The 20,263-nt window shown below is 34.9% G+C and overlaps 2 protein-coding genes across 2 annotated transcripts; both read right to left on the reverse strand.

Annotated features, from left to right (window-relative positions):
• Positions 1 to 8,262: 8,262 nt before the first annotated feature.
• LOC134236094 (uncharacterized) lies at positions 8,263 to 9,654 on the reverse strand. Its single transcript, XM_062718276.1, has 2 exons — positions 9,479 to 9,654; positions 8,263 to 9,346 (listed from the first exon to the last, which is right to left on the reverse strand). Exon 2 carries the CDS (start codon positions 9,332 to 9,334, stop codon positions 8,315 to 8,317), a length of 1,020 nt encoding a protein of 339 aa, XP_062574260.1. The 5' UTR covers positions 9,335 to 9,346; positions 9,479 to 9,654; the 3' UTR covers positions 8,263 to 8,314.
• A 5,797-nt stretch (positions 9,655 to 15,451) lies between these two features.
• Positions 15,452 to 16,840, reverse strand: LOC134236074 (uncharacterized). Its single transcript, XM_062718253.1, has 2 exons — positions 16,836 to 16,840; positions 15,452 to 16,588 (listed from the first exon to the last, which is right to left on the reverse strand). Exon 2 carries the CDS (start codon positions 16,582 to 16,584, stop codon positions 15,454 to 15,456), a length of 1,131 nt encoding a protein of 376 aa, XP_062574237.1. The 5' UTR covers positions 16,585 to 16,588; positions 16,836 to 16,840; the 3' UTR covers positions 15,452 to 15,453.
• Positions 16,841 to 20,263: the final 3,423 nt, after the last annotated feature.

Consider the following 20,263-nt stretch of genomic DNA (forward strand, 5'->3'; position numbering starts at 1 on the left):
TGTTTTCGTCTCTTCAGGGGGGGGGGGGGGGGGGGGGGGGGGGGGCCGGGGGTTGTCTTTCAGACGCTTTACAGAAGATGAACCTTTTTTATATTGTACCTTTCCCATTTTCTTTAATCTTAAATCTTCAATTTACATAAAAATGCACACTTGTCTACATACTTTGAAATGAATCATCTTAAGTAATTTATTCATCCTGGTTTGCCTTTTGTCTTCTTTCAATCATGTTCGTTGTCTTCTTCAATCATGTTTGTTGTACTAATTACCATTTTTAATTTTAAAACTTATCATCATCAATATGTCAATGGCTTTTTAATAATTACTCGCATTCTATAGATTTCAAGCAGCTGTTTGAATGTCGTTTGATGACCTGCAAAATTCACCTTACTGCAATTTCTGAAAAAATAAACTTTTTATGCAAAATTATGTGATGCAAAACTTTATTACAATGAAATATATGGCGCTAACGAACAGTATTCAAGCTCAAAAGTCTATTAAACAAAACAAAATTTTGAACAGAGCAAACATGGACCTCTTAAACATCAGGGGTGTGATTAGGTGTCATGCATGATTGAGCATCCCCCGCCGACCGTTCACACCCACCGTGTGTTTTTGTAGGAAAATAAGGTGGGGGGACCGTCGACAATTCAGTGTGTAAATAATGGTGTAACAATAAGTATGAAAAAAATCGCATCAAAATTCATAAATGACAATAAGTCAATTTCAGTGGCACATATCTGTTACAGATATCTCATTTATAGCATGCTTCTCATCGTGTATGTACATGCAGATGTTGCATCGACATTTCTCAGCTTTCCCTTGTTCCCGGGAGCTTTATGAGTCAAATTTCGCGTTTTTTTTTAACCGAATGAAAAATTGAATAAAGTACTACTAATCTACATTGTAAGTCATTTAGCTGAGCTAGAGTGTCGAAGGTAGATATATAATGAAGTCGATTTTTAAATACTAGTAAATCTTTTGCATCAAAATAAAATAGACGAAAGAAGGACAAAAACTCGATAGTTAACTCAAACAGAGAAGGGGGATATCTAATTAAAGAAAATAATTTCCCATCCTATTCAATGTAAAAAAAAAAAAAAAACAATATTTATTTATTTATAAATGTAAATCATTCTATAGATTCTGTTTTGATACATGCTATGGAAAAATGAAAGGGGTACAAGGAGAACAAAAAAACCTCCCGATTTGAAACGTGATGCATATTGTCATAGGGCCAGATGTGTATGTAAATAATTAATTAATTAATTTTCAAATCAATAAAGGGTCTTGTTTCCTGATATATTTGCATGAATGATGAACCTTGCGTTTACGAAGGATTAGGAAATTCCTATGAGTATTAAAATGGCATGGTGATTGAACCACTCGGTCAATGCTCATAAAATATAAACTTTCTTGGGTTAAAATTGGTTGAAAAATTTTACAACAATTTTGTTGTATCATGAAACAAGATAACGAACAGTATACTAGATCAAAAGTCCATAAAACAATACAAAATAGGAGCAGAGCAAACAATGACCTCCGAAACATCAGAGGTGGAATTAGGTGCTATGGAAGAGTGAGCAAAATTTGCCTTACAAATGATTGTTTCAATTATACATGTAGTTTCTAAATTTCTATCCTATAGAGGAATTGCTTTTACATGCACGAAAAATCACAATGAAATGTCAGTCATAATATTGCAACAGTACGATTGCACTGAAATGGCCTAAAATTTGAAGAAAAAAAAAGATGATCGTAATACTCACATCAGAAACGTCACCTGTGCCGATTGTTAGACTTTGACACAGACAAACATATTGAATTAGGGAAAATGTTTAGGAATAATTGGCTTTCAAATTTGTTCTGAATGACCCAATCATAAACGAATAAACGAGTTATATGTACCAGCTAAAAGTCAGTTGATTATCTCGAAAAGAAAATGGGGGAACTCAATTTCACGACATCTTTATATTCATTGAGACCATACACGATAATGCTTATGCATTGCTGCAGTGAGTGTATTTTTGTCAATATTGACTACAGTAAGTAATGTGACCTAGTGTCTTCGGTAAAAAAATAGAAACCACTGTACGTTTCTAACAAAGAACGCATTTTTCCCCCGCTGAAAGTAGGGGATTTTAATTTCTGTCCGTCCGTCTCTCTGTCTGTTACACTTTCGTTTTCGCAAGGTATCTCGAAAAGTCTTTGAGCTTTTGCAATGAAATTTTATACCACAAATACGGCATGAGAAAGATCCCTATTGATTTTGAGGTCAAAAGGTAAAAAGTCAAGGTTGTAAATCCGTGCATTAATTTCTGTGTTGCTATATTGAGCTTTTGCAATGAAATAAAAAACTTGTTATGGTCCCGCTTGCCCTTCACAAAGTATCCCGGCCCAGGTTTTCCCCAATTGGAAATTGTTAGTATAGAATATACTGAAAGTTTTAGAGTTACTCCCCGTTTGTATGAAAAGTACCACACGAAGAGCACATGTACTTTAAGTATGAACCCCCTTCTTTTCCCTTTGTTTTGGAAATTTGGTGTCGTGTCACCTTTTTTCTAATTTTTGTACTTTAATAGGCATGAAATATGCACTATTATCGATAGTGTAACCCCTTTGTCTCTATGAGCTGTTTTGAAATGTACAGTTTTCTACTGATACAGTAAAAAAATGTATACATGTATATATATATGCATACTGGCATTTTTTTTTATTTGCCTCAGTATAAACATTTAATGATCCTGCAAATCCGATGGAGAGTCCGACCCCCCCCCCCCCCCTTTGCGCATGTTCTTTTTCTTCCTAAAGCGGGGAACACAAACTATAGTATCTGAACAAGTCTATTTTCCCGACACGCAAAATATCAAAATCATGAAAAAACCACTAAACATTAAGATGTCAGGGATTAAAAGGATATTATTTTTCTTTCCTTCTCAATTTAAACAAAAATGGATAGTTTGAAATCAAGCAGGAGCTATATACATGTAAGACAATCCTCAGGTAAGTTTGGACTTTCAGTAAAGCATGGTATTCTCGAAGTTACATAATTAGCATCTGAAATTAACACAGCTTTCATTCACTGTCGAGATATACATGGGATAAAAATTCGGGCAAATGCCAATTAGTGTATCGAATACTAGTAACCAATAACATTGACAGCTGTCTCGTGCGGCAAAGAGGTGGGGTTTAAGAACAGACGAGACGTTCCTTAATAATAGATAAATTTTTCTAAGAGTTTGTCATTGAAGTATTGCTACTTAAGGTAGGATTCTTCTCTGGTTTCTGACTAGATGAAACATTCAAAGTAAATTTGCTTATATGTCTTATATATTGCGGTGTAAGGAATTTAAAAGACCATATTTTTCTTTCCTAATCACAATTGTACAACTTTAAATAGGAATGGTAAACTGCGTTTGAAAACTAGCAGGGACAATATTTTTGGCGGAATGGTGGCGTATGAAAAAATCTTATTTTCTGCCTCTCAAAATTATAATAGGACAATAAATTTAGGTACAATTTTTACACAATCAAAGACTTGGAGAAATTTTCAAATATAAGTTAAATTAATAATGAGGGACTAAACTTTCAAAATATATCAAATAAATATGATTTTTCAAACAAACTAGAAATTTGTTAGCTTTTAAACGCTTCCTATCAAAGTGCAGATTTGAGCCAAAAATCCATAAAAAGTATTTTTTTCTCTCTTAGTAAACGATCAAAACTTTTTGTTTTTGTGTCATTTTGTACATTTATAAGACTACTTTATTATATGTGAATGTAAAAAAAGTTAAATATAGGAAGCATATGAAAATAACTAATATATCCTAAAAAATTAAGAAAAACAGAGAAAATTCGGATTAGCCAATATCCAGTTAAGTAAAATTATTTATGTAAATTTGGTAATATCGTGCTATAGACCTGATATAGTAATATGTTTTTATGCAAAAAGAACAAGCATTAAACTTTTGAAATAGAAGTTGGTATCACATGATTGGCAACAGTTATTTTTTATTCTTAATGTCATGGAAAAAGATAATGACCTTGACCTGACCTTGCCTTTAATATAAAACGGTCAAATTTAATTTCACTGATACTATCACTTACTGATGTTGTCTTCTTGATTCTGTGAAAATTTCATTAATTTTTAAATATTAGAAATATGAGAAGAATCCTACCTTAAACATGTTTACTCACAAAAAATTGAGGTACCTTACCAGGCATTTCTGCAAGATATCAGCGGTAGTTTTTCTTACATAATCCTTTGGGGAAGAAAAATAATTTTCTAATTTCAAATATTTAAGTGTTTGGATTTTTTAAAAACGTTTAGAAACTGGTTTAGAAATCAGAATGTTATTAAAATTTTGAATATTTTTCATACATTATGAATATATACAAAACAAATTTTGAGGAACGTCTCGTCTGACCTTAAAGCTGAACACGATTCGTTAAAGGAATGTGTCCGCCATTTTTGCTCGGAGAATCTCTATACCTGCAGACCCCTATATAAAGGACAGGACTTATTCTCTTTTCAGTGTAATCAGTCGACACCGGTGTAGACGAACGTATGCTATACAGCACTCGGTAGCGACAATGATAACGTATCGTTATACCCTTATAAATAGCTTTCTACGGTATATATTTATTACTATTAATAAAAAGTTCAACAAAAGAAATATTTATTACATCGCTCTAACAATTTCACTGTTGACTGGCATGCCAGTCCAACATAAGAATTGTTAAACCGCAACGTCACTGCTACGTCACAAGTAATTAATCATCGTTCAATATCGGGCACGGAAATAGCCGAAGTTAAGACCTGCCAGAGTTGTTACTACCAGCCAGGTAAGGAAGAAGTGAAGAGTTTGATTTGTTTTCAATTATTTTTGAGATATAATAAAAATGTAAATAATTTTGTTCTTTCCCAGCTATTGTTTTATATTTACTGATTAAGCCATAATATTCCATATAAAGTAATTGATAATATAGTGTGTATTGATTAAATCTTAAGTGAGCACTGAAGGGTATAACAAAACAGTTATAGACTGGGATTCAGGCAACATATGAATTGTTGGACCTGAAGGTGAAACTTTGTCTAATGCAGGAAAGTAAGATACAATGAAGCGCATTGAAGTGGTAAAATTTTCCGTTTGGATGGAACGTTTTGAGCTATCTTTAGACACGCCCATTTCTTTAGAAAGGAAAAATCGGTCAAATGATTCAATCGAAAACCTGTAGAACAGGTATTCCATAAAAATAATAGCCAATCAAATTGGCGGTCTACATAAACACCGAGTAAGCACGTGTTCGACTGATACATGTAATGCTAACTCCAATAAACATGATAAAATCACAATTATGTACAAATTCGTTTCAATGCGTGTTTTACAGAAGCGGGGACTCTATATATAGCTCTTTCTTATTAAAAAATCTTCATTTCAGTGTAACTCATGTTGCTTGTCGCGGAAAGTGGGGTGTCCTAAAACATTGCGACGAATATTTCTTTCTCTTTTCCAAAGAAATGGGCGTGTCGTTATGCTATAATTGAAGTTCAAAACATGACTCAGAACGTTTCATCCAAATGGAAAATTTTACCACTTCAATGCACTTCATTGTACCCAAGAAACTTAAAATTATAGTTGTACAGGTCAGTACAGTATACAAACAAACACAGATACACGTAACTGCAATAAAATGTAAACAAAAGCAACGCAAGATAACCAGCACGAACACGGGTCGCCATTCTACGCAGATACCCGTGACACTAAAGCAGTCAGGTGTGACGAATCTGAAGAGTATATCCTGAGGCCTGTTCAGATTCTTCACACCTGACTGCTTTATTGTCACGGGTATCTGCGTAGAATGGCGACCTGTGTTCGTGCTGGTTATCTTGTGTTGGTTTTGTTTACATTTTATTGCAGTTACATGTATCTGTGTTTGTTTGTATACTGTACTGACCTGTACAACTATAATTTTAAGTTTCTTGGGTATCTTACTTTCCTTCATTAGACGAAGTTTCACTTTCAGGTCCAACAATTCATATTTTGCCCGAATCCCAGTCTATAACTGTTCTGATATACCCTTCAGTGCTCACTTAAGATTTAATCAATACACACTATTTTATCAATTACTTTATATGGAATATTATGGCTTAATCAGTAAATATAAAACAATAGCTGGGAAAGAACAAAATTATTTACATTTTTATCATATCTCAAAAATAATTGAAAACAAATCAGACTCTTCACTTCTTCCTTACCTGGCTGGTAGTGGACATTTACGAGAAGCACTGACTTTTACGGCTGACTTTAAACCTGTGTCATCTAAGGAGGTACAGACTTGAAAATAGACCAGGAAACCTTTCTAGTGGTCATGGTAATGGTGTTAGGGGCACTTTTACTTACCTTGCTTTGAAATAACCCATTATTTTTGTTGAATGATGTGTTGAGCTAAATATTTATATCGTAAAAGAGTTTCCGTACACTGTCCTAGTGTAAAAGTAAGTCGTCAACTGTAAAAGTCAGCGCTTCTCGTAAAAGTCCAGTAACAACCACCCCTGCTAATGTGTTCGGAACCTTTTTTTTTTCGGTATTCTGCACATTATAAAACCCGATGAGTTCAGAGTAGCTCTGGCGGTTGCTCTAGCGAGAGTTAGCGAGACTACAGCGAGATAGGGTAAATTATTCACGGAAATGTGGCTAGGAAGTGACTTGCACGTGGAGACATAGTAAACAGAAGAGTTATGTTGCGTTTCAGTTTTCACCACCCTATAATTTCTGTAGAAATGTACTTCAATTGATCTCTCTTGAATTCATTCAAACTTAACTAAGTATTCTCTATGATACAATTTCTGGTCATAGTAATGGTGTTAGCAAAGGGGCACTAAAATGTGAAGACCGAGAATTTTAGTGAAAGAAAGGGAAAATCGTATGGCGATCGGAAAGGCACAAAGACCATTTTTCCATCCATTTCATAAATAAAGAGCATCTTTTAAAAATTGTATTATTTTCATGCTCACAATGACAAACAATTCATTTGTTGAATAAACGGTGGAAGTCGAGGTTTTTCAAAGTCATGTTGCAATTGAAAGCGATTTGCGTCTCTATTAATTCTTTTGTTGTACTATTGAAATAACCACATATAGTTTTTTTGTTGTCCATTTAAAATGATGTGTTGTTCTTAACTTGACAAAGTACATTTCATTAAATATTTATATCGTGACATCTTTATAAAGATTTTGTTCATAATATTTTTTTAAATTTTCCACCCCATTGACATAATCATAGCTTGACCTGAACCACGTGTTCGAAGTAAAATGTAAACATGTATTTGGCGTAAACGTTGCTATTTAACGATTGGTCAGTTGCTCGTGGTACGAGCCTCTGTGCGTATTAATAACAATAACCATATAAGGCAAACAAAGGTTTGTCTGTGTAGATGATATTACACATTTTACCAACGTATCGGTCGCAAGTGTGCTCTAATTTTCGCAGTAAATTATGATAAGATATATTGTTATTTTAACCCCCCCCCCCTCTTTTAGCCACCATTTTCTATTGAAAATCATGAAAGTCCTTCAAAAAGGTCTGGAAACACATTTTTCATAGGACATCTTTTCACAAGAAACAGACGGTATTCAAAACAGACTATACCAATTTCCTATTTACTGCCAATTTTATTTATAAAACCGGTTCCATTCTATAACCTTTGAATGGGTCAACCTAACCCACGTGTCTTGAATTTAAATCACAATAACATTAGTAGGGGTGACAACTCTTGCAGGTCTTAACTTCGGCTATTTCTGTGCCGCCGATATTGAACGATGATTAATCACTTGTGACGTAGCAGTGACGTTGCGGTTTAACAATTCTTATGTTGTAATATTGTCTGCTCGGATCAGGAAAATTTCATCAATTTTTTAATACAATATATATGACAGAAAATTCTCCATAAGATTTATATCTTCAATATTATGTGACAAACATCGAAATGTAGGCCAATCATTGAAGTTATTCGACTCTCACACGTATTTTATCTTTCGTAATCCGTAGCATATTATCTCAATTCACTGAGTGGGTGATTGTTATTTCGTTCTGTTTGCATAATGTGGACGGACTGTGAACATTATTTAAGGTTGCTTATTTTTCCTCGACTGTTTTGATATTAGTTTCGACACTCTTCAGTTGATATGGACCCCCAATCCACAAATCCAAACACAATAGATGAAAAGAAAAACATTTGTAAAAAAAAATATTTTAATACTCATCTCATATATACCCTCTCCTTGCCTAATTTTTATACTAAAATAAAATAAACATCAAACTTTTTTACGCCATAAAACATCGTTTGGCCACTGACCTCTCTGGTCAATGGGTAAAACGCGTCTATCTGTTGGTACAGTGGCTTCAAAATTATGGCGTTTAAAAAATTCTACTATTTCTTGGCCTTCTGGACCAGTTTTGAGCCACAACCATTCCATAAGCACTGCTGTCACATTCACTCGTTTGAAAAATTCCTCCCCACCCCTGAACACTCTATTTTCATATCCTTCCACATCAATTTTGATCACAGCTTTTTTGGCTTTAAATCCTGGAAGCTCTAAAATGTCGTCAAGTTTGGCAGTTTGGACAGAGCCGTAATTTCCACCAACTTCACTACCTTTGACTTTATTTTGATTTTTATCCTTAGCTACAAAGGTCCCACCGACATTGCCTTTATCTTCGCCAAGCGACACCATTTCTCTAACGTCTGATAAGGCGTTATATACTACTTTAATATTTTTAGTAAAATTCCCTGCTTTTATGGAAGCACACAATCGCTCGACATTCATTGCAAGTGCGTCCACTGCAACTACTTGTCTGTTCATTTTAGCGACAGATAAGGCAAAAACACCTAAGTTTGTCCCAAGATCTATAAAATGAAGATCCTTATCTTCTCTTATAATGTTTGAAATTATATCAACAAACTGGGGTTCCCATCTGCCATCTCGATATAAACTTCCGCTGACCCATTTATCTGTTAGAGGATCATAGATAAAAATGGGCGTGTCCCCAGAACTTGTATGTAATGAAGTTCTCATAAACTTAGATGTATCGTCACATGTTATGTTACTAGGCTTCCAATCCTTTTCACCTCTTTGATATATAAAGCAATCAGATGGCATGGGGTCTTTTTGTAGTGCTTTTGTAGTTTTTGGATTACTCCAGAACTTGACACTATCATCCACCACTGGAGACAGATTTGGATTATGGACACATTGTAGACTCGCAATGAACCATCCTACGACGAAGCAACCAAACGCCAAGCAGCCAACTTTGACGGCTAGATTGAACTTCATCGTGGCTGCTACCTGTAAAATAAGGATTAGAAATTCATTAAGATTTATTCTGATACGAGATATTGATTTCGACCCTCAAGTGCTCGGCAACTAAGGCGCGTACCACGTGTAGGTTTTTAATCTTAACACAAGAAAATGACTGACCTTTCCTTATGAATGTAAAACCATTTTTGACAAAATGAGTATCCAAATTTCAAATCAAACAATATCACAAAATCATTTGATTCTTCCAGCTCTATCAATCAGAATTAAAAGAAAAAAATCGTCTCGGACAAAGACACGTGTACGTAAAAATTTATTACAAGGTCCGTTATCTCAAACGATAACCGACCACGTGGTTTCTGTTTGCCCGGTAAAACAGCTTTGGTAAATAAAATTAGTGTACATTATGTATTAAACTGTCTCATCAAATTTACAGATTAAATGAGGTCTTTCTTGAGTTAATATAACCAATGTAAATATTCAACACTTCTTGTTCTAAGTCTATAATAGGTGAAAAACTTGACCTTCCTGAAATAAACACATAAATAGAAAGTTAAAACCCATTTTCAAATAACTTGAAATAAGTTCGTATTAATTAATATACTTCAATCTTCAACAGGTCCAAATTGTAGGGTTATGATTGCTGCTTCGATCAAATATGTGTAAAAAAAAAAAGTGTTGCTGACATTCGATGCCTGTCCAATCCACCACGCCATCATATACATATAACATGCTCTTCATTGATCAAACGCTCGTTGAATGTCCTAGTGAACATCTGGTATATACTTTCTCCTACTTTCATTTAAATTAGTTTTACATGTGTCTGATCAGTGGAGAAACATTTGCTTAAAAACATGTACTTTTACCCGCTGAATGATGAAGCCACGCCCTCGAGCGTAGTAACAGCCATCATTGCTTGACAAAGGGCGATTTTCCCAAAAAAATATACAGTGACTACGCAGAATTCATCGCAAGGTTTACTTTTAAATGTATTTGAATAATAAATTCAGTATAATTCAATAAGTATTGCATGTATAGTTGAGTGTAACATTGAAAATTTTCTCCCCAAGAAAACAATTGTCAACCGAGGTTGCTATATGCGCCTTGGCTGACAATAACTTTCTTGGGCTGCGCCTCGGTTGACAGTTTTCTTTGAATTCGGTGTAAATAAAACGGGGGCCAGTATTTTATAATACCAGATGTTTTATCCAAAAGGTTTAGCGCCTTTCCAAGTCATGCCAGTGGTTGATGTATCCAAACCATGATGCATTGTCTTAATTTTACCCATTTAAATGATTCGGCTATGGACAACAACATTCACCCTCGTGGACAATGCATTACCCTCTACTAACCACTATATCCTAGGTCTTGTATTTAAACCCACGCACGTTCCAGCTAGCATTTACTTGTGTCTACAAGAGTTAAAACATCAACGAAGAAAGATAGTTTCATGTTTTACCAGAACATTTGGAATTTCTCTACCTATTTAAAGAAGTAATATTTGTCGAGTAAGATAGTCCGGGTTCGTGATAACAAACCACGATTTCAATTTACAAAACACCAGAAAACTCTAAAATTGCATATATCTCTATTTTTAAGTTACAGTACTAGTAGTACTGTAACTTAAAAATAGAGATATATGCACGTACGTGGAATAATGCATCGCGTCAAGCTTTTTAGGTGCTGCATGGTCAAGTAACTGAAAGTACAGAATTAAGCAGATGCATTTTTTTAAATATGCAATTTTTTTTTTGTTTTATAGATTTTATAATTTCAAAAATTGTTCATAGGTTAAAAAATTGCATACTGGTTTTTACGAAGAAAATTTTATATATGCACATTTCATCCAAAACTTTTCCTCTTAGGTATATGATGATTCAGAAAACAGTAAACTTTCAAACTTCATAAATATATAATTCAATGGTGGATTCAAGTTTACTCAACCCATTCCCCGAGGCTAAGATTTTGCAAAGAAAAACGTATGTCTTTCTTCAGCTTTCATCTCTATCAAAACCAAACAGTGAATGTCGGGGTTGGGGTAGGGGCCGACACCAAACATATTGATTTATTATACCCCCCCCCTTTCAAACGAAGTTTGGGGTTATATAGGAATCAGCTTGTCCGTCTGTGAATCTAGTTGTCTGTCTAGCTGTCTGTGCAAACGTGCCCGGTCCATATCTTTCCTACGGAGGAAACATTAGAATCTACTACTTCACACAAAGATGTGTGAACTAAGGGTGTGTTATGACCTTGACCCAAGGTCATTTGGGGAAGTTCAAGGTCACTGGAAGAAAAATGTCACAATTCGTGTCCGGTCCATATCTTTCTTTCTTATGGATAAACTTGGTAACTTCCTATTTCACACAGAGATTGCTCATGACCTAAGGGTATGTCGTGACCTTGATCCAAGGTCATTTGGGGAAGTTCAAGATCACTGGAAGAAAATTTTTATAATTCATGTTTGGTACATATCTTTATTATGGAAAAACTTCAATCTACTACTTCACACAAAGATGGCTTATGACCTGAGGGTGTGTTATGACCTTGAGCCAAGGTCATTTAAGTTCAAGGTCATTGAAAGAAAAATTTCATAAAATCGTGTACGGTCCATATCTTGCTTATGGATAAACTTGGTATATTCCCATTTCACACAAAGATTCCTCATGACCTAAGGGTGTGTCATGACCTTGATGCAAGGGTCATCTGTGCAAGTTCAAGGTCATTGAAAGAAAAAGTTCATAATCCGTGTTTGGTATATATCTTTCTTATGGAAAAACTTGGTAAGTTCCTGTTTTACACAAAGATTGCTTATGTCTTGAGGGTGTCTCACGAACTTGTCTAAAGGTAATTTGTGCAAGTTTAAGGTCACTGAAAGGCAAAAGTTCATAATTTGTGCCTGGTCCATATCTTTCTTATGGATAAACTTGGAGGGTTCCTCATTTATACAAAGATTGCCTTTGACCTGAGGGTGTGTCATGACTTTGACAAGGACATAGATCAAAAAAATTCATAATTCATGTCTGGTCTATATCTGCCTTATAGATAAATGTGGTGAGTTCCCATTGACCTGAGGTTGCGTCATGACTTTGAACCAAGGTCATTGATGCAAGTTCAAGGTCACTGACAGAAAAAGTTCATAATTCGTGTCTGATCTGTATATATACTATTATTTAGTCTTTGTTTCTTTATACGGCTGCACCTTTGTTTCATTAATTAAAAATATAAGCAATTACATATAATTTGCACCAAAAATGTTTTAGCATTTCTCTTTTCTCTTAGATCCATAAAATATTCATGATTTGGCACCTCTGAAAAACCCAGCGGGGGTATTTTGTCCCTTTTGGACAGTTCTAGTTAAATCTTATGTACATTTTGGACACAAAAGGGGGCGGGTCCCCTGCCCCCTCTAAATCCGCCAATGGTGTCATGTTTGTTCTGACTCATGACAAGATAGAGATCACCGACTTTCAGAAAAATATAGTTACCGGTATGTCTCTTATAATGCATATTCTACATCTGTGCAGAACAGGTTAACATTACATTTATTGGCTGAGTTTGAGGGCAACATGCGTTTTGTCGGACCCAAGAACCAAACTGTCTGCCAGAGGCCGTTAGACCGAGGGCAGACAGTTTGGTTCGAGGGTCCGACAAAACGCATTTTGCCCGAGAACTCTGTCAATAAATGTTTTGTTATACCTTTCATTTTATTTTTTTTTTTTTTTGACATATATGTATTTTGTACTGTATTCCGTGATGTAACATCAGGTCTGTCACTGTTTAACACCAACGAATGAAAATGAGATTAAGCTCCGCCCATTCTATGACGTAAGCGCGGTCCAACATCTCTCCGAGCGGTCCAACGTCGATTTTTTTATGCCCGCTCAGCAAAACATTAAAAATGTTAGACTTTTTTTCGTATAGATTTGTATAGGAGCAAATTTTTAAAGGTATAACAATAAGATTCATTTAACAATAAGAAAAAGCTGTCACCCTATGCTTGTCACAGTGCTTCGATGATTGAACAGCTTTCCTTTTCATTTGTAGAAATTATGCAGTTACTTTTCAAGGCGAAATAGGAAACGTGCGGAAATAATAGCATGTTTTTCCAAATATGTTATATTTCCTAACGATCTAGGCCTTTATCTGGATGAGCTGCATGGCTTTTAAATTAGTTTATTTAGATAATATCCACTAAATTAGTAACCAACCTTTATTATACCTCTGTTGATTTTTCACCATATAAAAGTAAATTGATATATTTTGTCGATTTCCTGTAAATCACCGTAAAAAGACCGATTCCCTACAAAATCATTTTGATGAACTAATACACACCTATTCGGAGCAACCAATGATTATTATCATATTAAAACTACCGAGATGTACTGAGAGATAGATGATTCACGTTACTTTATCATGCATGTAAATCAAAATTGCTTGCACATACATTGTATCAAATTTACAATTGATTCAAATCATTAAAAAAAATATTGAATCTGTCTTTTTCACTACATTTTGAGTAATCAGTATTTTTATTGCACGTCTTTATATTACAATGTGAATAAAATATAATTGCATTTACGGGGTTTGAAAATAGTCTATATTTGTATATCGGTATAATTACACTGGAAGATTTAGAGGGGGCCCAGGCACCCCTTTTGCGTTCGACAAATACATACAATTTGAAAAATCAAGGGTCTTATTGGTGTGGCTGAGGACCCCTACCCTGAACCCCCCCCCCCCCCACCTTTTCAAGATTTCTGGATCCGCCACTGAATTAGTCAAGTACCCCTGGTATATCATTTCAAGGGAGTCAGCAAGATTCCGGTTCCCCTGAGAGCAAATCTATTTCCCGAGGCGCATGTATATTACTTTTAAAAAAAAAAAAGTTTGTTGTTTTTTAATTATAGAAATCTTCTTACTTTCTAAACAATCTGTATCTGTGCCGCCAAAATATATCAATCACCAGGTGTGATACATGTAGATGAGAGCAATTTAATACATCGGAGGAAGCATTGGCCTCTATCAGCTCCATTCACATTGTTTTGGAACATTCACACAATACAGCAAGAGGCCGATGGACAATCACGCTCACTTGATTAGCTAATGGCTCTTTTCTTCACCAACAGCTTCTTCTTCCTATATACCAGGTATCTTATTTAAAACTTTTACAACATATAATGACCCCACCCTACCCTTAGGAGGTCAAGATTTGAATGAATTATAAGTAGATAACGAATGGAAATCAAGCTCAAAAGACTATCTAAATAGTACACATCAAGTGCAGAACAAACACGGACTTCATACACATCAGAGGTAAGACCAGGTGCCATGGAAGAGTGAGCATCCCCTACCGCCCGGTCACATCCGTCGTGTGCTCTTTGTCATGATCGGGAAATAACGGGAAAATTTGTTGACAATTCAGTTTTGAAATATAATAGCATAATTACTATGTCAGTCAGCATTTGACTTAAAGATGGATTGTATTTACTGTCAAGGTCATTATGCTAATATCTCGACAATAAAACTTGCAAAATGATGACTTTAAACGATACTGCTTATATTTTTTCATCAACCTGTTGGTCAACAGCTTGTCTCTTTTTAGAAATTTTTTGTACGTAAATCATGCTCTTGCGCATCGAATCAACTGAGAGAATTATAAACCTCTTACGCAGGTGATAAGGGTATTTAAGCGAAGTTGACGATTGAAAAGACTAAGTCATCACGCTTATCATGAAGCTAACCATTAAAGTATTTTTCTAATAAAATATCCAAATATGGAACAGATATGTCGAGACTCTGTGGTATCTTCTATTTCAACCTCTCTGGAATAAATCGTGTCGACATGTGAACAGAATGGAAATAACTATTGCTATAAATAATACGTCGTCGATATATCTACATGTCTAGTTCAAGGATACAGTAAGTGTTTTCCTCTCATATATTTTTTGTTTAAGTTCTGCTTCATGTGTCTATTAAAATGCGGCGCAACTGGTGCCCATGGGGATTCCAACAGAAGAAGCAGAATATTTTCCAATGATAGCGGGCGATGGATCAAATACGAACGAAAACAGATATAGCGATAGGTCGTCTGAGTGAATCAGATAAACTTAATTATTATTTTTTAAAGGACATATATGTTAAATCATTTTTTTATTAGTCTTTTTCCTCCATAAAATATCTGCGGGCCATTTCGCACGGTCGTGAATCGGAAGTGGTGATGGCATCCTATTAGGTATGTGGGGTTCCATGTTTTTCTTTAACATGAAGTTTATGATTTCTTCACCAGCACTTCCTGTTCTGAGCCAAAGCCACTCCATTAATATTGCCTGTACATCCACTTTATTAAAAAATTCTTCACCTCCTTTGAAAACTTTATTTTCATAGCCCTCAACGTCAATTTTCATTATAACTTTCTTAAAGTCAAAATTTGGCAGAGACAAAATATCATCCAGTTTGATTGCTTGAACAGTACCGTAATTTCCCACAACTTGACTGCCTCTCACTTTATTTGAATTTTTATTCTTTGCTACAAATGTCCCTCCTACATTGTTTTTATCTTTTCCAAGCGAAACGGTTTCGTGTACGTCCGAAAGGGCGTTGTATACGAGTTTAACCCTACTACTGAAATTACCTTCCATCACAGAAGAGCACAGCCTCTGAACGTTCATGTCGAGGGCGTCCACTGCTATCACACGCCTTCCCGCTAGCGCCGCCGCGAGAGTGAACACGCCTACGTTGGCACCAATGTCAACGAATTGGATGTCTGGTTCACGTATTAACAAATCTATAATTAAATTTATATTATTTCCTTCCCAGCTGCCGTATTTAACCACATTACCACTCACCCATATGTCAATTTTTGGATCATAAATATATATCGTAGTCGAGCCAGGAGGGACTCGCAATGTTGCTCGATAAAAACCACTAGTATTCCTTTTACACATACTGGACTGTACTTCCCATTTTGTTTGACTTCTACTGTACACTATTCCCGCCTCTTTGTCACTAATTAGTCCAACGTTTCGTTTGGTGGTTGAAACAGTACTCACAATCAATTGTTTTTTAATCAGATGACTTAATGTTGGCACATTATTTTTTAAGGTACTAGTAGTTAAATTATTATAAACGGATGTGTTGCGTATTAGTTGCAACTTCGAAATAGTTATATTCGCCATATCCAGTGCGTTTTTGTAAAATATGTACGTCAATATCCAACCAAGGCTGAAGCCTACCAAGATTAACATACAGGGCTTTTTGAATCGAGTCATGCTCCTGAAAAGAAAATCACACAAAAATATAAGTGCTCAAACAGCCAAACATAAAGATTCATAAATAACATGTAAAATCATACATGTGTAAATGAAACAAAAACACAGAATCAACAATATACATGTCCTTGGGACATGGATTTCCCCAAGGTAGCAAATTTCTCGGGAATATGATGAAGTCTTGTATTTGATAAATGAAATTCTTTAACTGCAATATTTGATATTTTCAAATGGAAAAAGCAGAAACACACGGAGGTCCAGACACTGATTAAAATCAGATCTTTGTTTCGCTCCGAAATTCTGATGGTCGCTCTGTACAGCAACCATCAGAATTTCGGAGCGTAACACAGATCTGATTTAATCAGATTGAGGTCCAGAGGACTCATCTGAGAAACGAGTTTTGAATTTGAAGTTTAAATTTCAAGATTCAAAATTCGAGATTCAAGATCCGCAGCAGCTTTCTGGGGGGGGGGGGGGATAAAATGCGGTTTCTGGAACAGAAGTCCTTTTAAATAAAGCAATAATTTTACTAGATATTTCAAAATTCTGTTTCTCTAGCAAGAAATGGTCTAAATAAAATCTTTGCTAAGAATTTTCTCTCAGAATTTTACCAGACGATAAAAAAAGATTTAACCAGATTGGAACAAGATTGGAAACAGCTCAGGTGGATTGAAAATGAATTTCGATCTGCAATTTCAATCCGATGTTTTCCCCACGTCCGCATCAAATTGTATCCGCCCATTTCATTGTCTATCACCTAAAATGTTTTGATTGTAACAGATAGAAATGACGTAAGCTGTATATTTCCAATTTTGCCAATTAATGTTCTGCGGGCTTATCATTAGATAATAAACCTAAGACAGTTTCATTGCTTTTATTATAAATGAGAATATTGAATTTAACCGTTTTGAGTTGCCATATATATATGAGCACTTGAAACATAAATTGATAAGTTCATACAGAAAATGAGGGTGTGAGCTTACGTCTATGAGAAATCGATGAAAACAACGTACTCCTGCTTTATTAATCAAACTAATCTAAATCAATGCCTAATTGGTTATTACGGTACGTGGAAGTAAAAAAATTGAAATTTAGAAACTACATGTACAATAGGGGATGGGAGAAAAAATATGTAGATTTTTTTAATTTGATTTCTCGGTATATTAATAGACGTCGGTTTTGGACATTAAAACGATACATTCTTTGAGTAGAATTAATACACCCGGTATTGTTCACCCGTTAAAAAATTAAACTGAAAAATTAAAGAGCTGTCTGTCCTCCTTGGTTTCTTCATTCCCCTTTTCTCATTTTGCTTTTATGTACAGTACACGGTACACCTGTCTAGTTTCTACAATGCTGCTGTACTTTATTTACCAAAATTTGGGTTTTGAACTTTTTGAGTGATGAAACTAGATACATATCTGGTTTTTTATGTCTGATGAAACTGAACTGAAAGCCCAAATTAAGAGATGTTTGTCTCACGAATAAAGAACTGGTCTGCTATGAAGATCAATCAATTTTACACCTGGATTATTTTCAGGTTTTTTTACCTGCCTTCGACTGGCTGAAGTAGACTGTCTCCTGGTCTCAGTAACCAAAAATCAATATTTTTGTGATGTCGAAACGTTCCAAAGAAAAGAAATCTTTCCTCCTTCTTTGTACGTTATTACCTGAATAATAAAACCACATCTGTAAATTTTACTAACGTAATTTAAATTCAAAACTGAATATTGCCAAAAACTAACCATCTCGTCAAATTTGAGTGGATTTTTTTATTTAAAAAAAAATCAAGTAATGTTATCTGTTTTGTGATCGTGCATTACTGGTATTTAAATGGACGGTAAAGTCTAGACATTGCATTTTATATGGAAAAACACATCTTTTTGAGAATCAAAATACTATGTTTTAACCCATTTGGATTTTCCTGTTATCGTCATTGTAGGAATATAACTGAGAATTTACGTTTAACTCAAATGGTGTAAAATAATTCCTGCATTTCCGGCAGTAGACTGGCTTGCCTGTCTGATCCTCGATATACGAATGAGACAGGTACTGCCAGTCTATTCCGGCAGTTTTCATGAAGAAAATGTGGTTCAGATTGAATCGATATTACTTTTCCTGGAATTCGTTCTAGTTGAAATATCATGTTGAATTCAACTTTTTAAAAGTTGATTTATGTTACCGTTTTAATTAAGTGGTTAATATGGTTTCCCTGTAGTAATTTCCACCATATCCATGTACTTTGCGCAACTGCCAAGACACACGGATAAACTGTTTACGTGAAGCAAAATTCATTTGTTGTGGAATGTCGAAGTAATTGGATCTCTACACACGACTGTGAGGATTTAAATCACCGCGCCTACCTTCTCTTACAATAAGACTGTGTACACCATTTGATTCTGCACTATAAGTCTTTTAGATTAAAAGATATTGAAGATGAGGGCATAATAATATTATAACTCAACCTTAAATTGGTTAATATCAACTATTTCTAATGATGTTGACGTTTTCTTTAATTTATACAATATATTATTGATACTGTATAGCCCTCTCTCTCTCTCTCTCTCTCTCTCTCTCTCTCTCTCTCTCTCCAGCTGCTCATACCAATAATTTAAGCATATATATCGTATTTGTATAATCAATCGTTCTGATATAAAAATAATGAATTCATCTAAATTTCATCATAAATTATGAGATAAATATTAATACTTTATTACTCTGCTGGAAGAGAATCTTCGACTGAAAATGAAAGTCTATATGGAATTCCCACGCAGAGCTCAGTTTCAGATTTCCAATTTCCAAGAAAAAATACTTTACAACTTATGACTTAATTAAAATTGAACAGAAAAACAAACAAAATCACTTCGCTAGTTCGTCTACCTACCTTGCTGCACGTAGTCTAGTTTGTGTGTGGAACACAATGTCGTCTACACATGCAGGTTAGCTGGTAGAAATAGCCATGATTATGTTTGTGCACTGAACCCAGGTACTCAGTGGAACATTCCATTCAGTAACGGTCAAAATGATAGTTATCATCAACAAATGAATTATTTTTATAGCCGGCCTCTACTAAGATGAGAACTTTTACACATTTTATGCGTTTAGCAAATAATGACGCAGGTTTCACCTCTAGCCGTAGGGTTACGAGTTCATTCCCTTAGGCATGCGCAGATAACCGAAACTGCAACAAAAATACCCTATTTTATATTTTTGTTAAGTTAGGCCAAAATTGTCAGAAACCATTTAGGTATTGTCTTTTTATTTTTTAAATTACTAGGACAGGCTGATTATTCCTGTTATTGTCTTGAATGATATTTTTTTTTCACTTTGTGCTAAATTGACTTGGGGGGAGGGGGGGGGGTCCGCATTTTTTTCCCAAAAGCTTGCAGATATTGGGCAAATTTTTGGTTTGGTATAAGGGTGTATCTTGAGTTACAAGGCTATGTGTCCTGAAAATTAGTCATTAAAAGTTAAAATCCATTTTTTTCTATCTTTAAAGTTCTTCATTTATTGCTTTATCTTTTTTTGAACAACTTTCCCCATTAAATATGAAAGTACACGTTTGAAATAATATCAGTTAAGACGTTAAGACAATACATGTACTGCTAAAGCTACTGATGATGGGAAATTTAGATATGCCTCAGTAATGTAAGAAGTAGGCAGAACAAAGTCAATAAAG

This window comes from Saccostrea cucullata, unplaced genomic scaffold (assembly GCF_032062105.1).
Source record: "Saccostrea cucullata isolate Sc308-1 unplaced genomic scaffold, CSIRO_AGI_Scuc_v1 ctg525, whole genome shotgun sequence".
Classification (NCBI taxonomy): domain Eukaryota; kingdom Metazoa; phylum Mollusca; class Bivalvia; order Ostreida; family Ostreidae; genus Saccostrea; species Saccostrea cuccullata.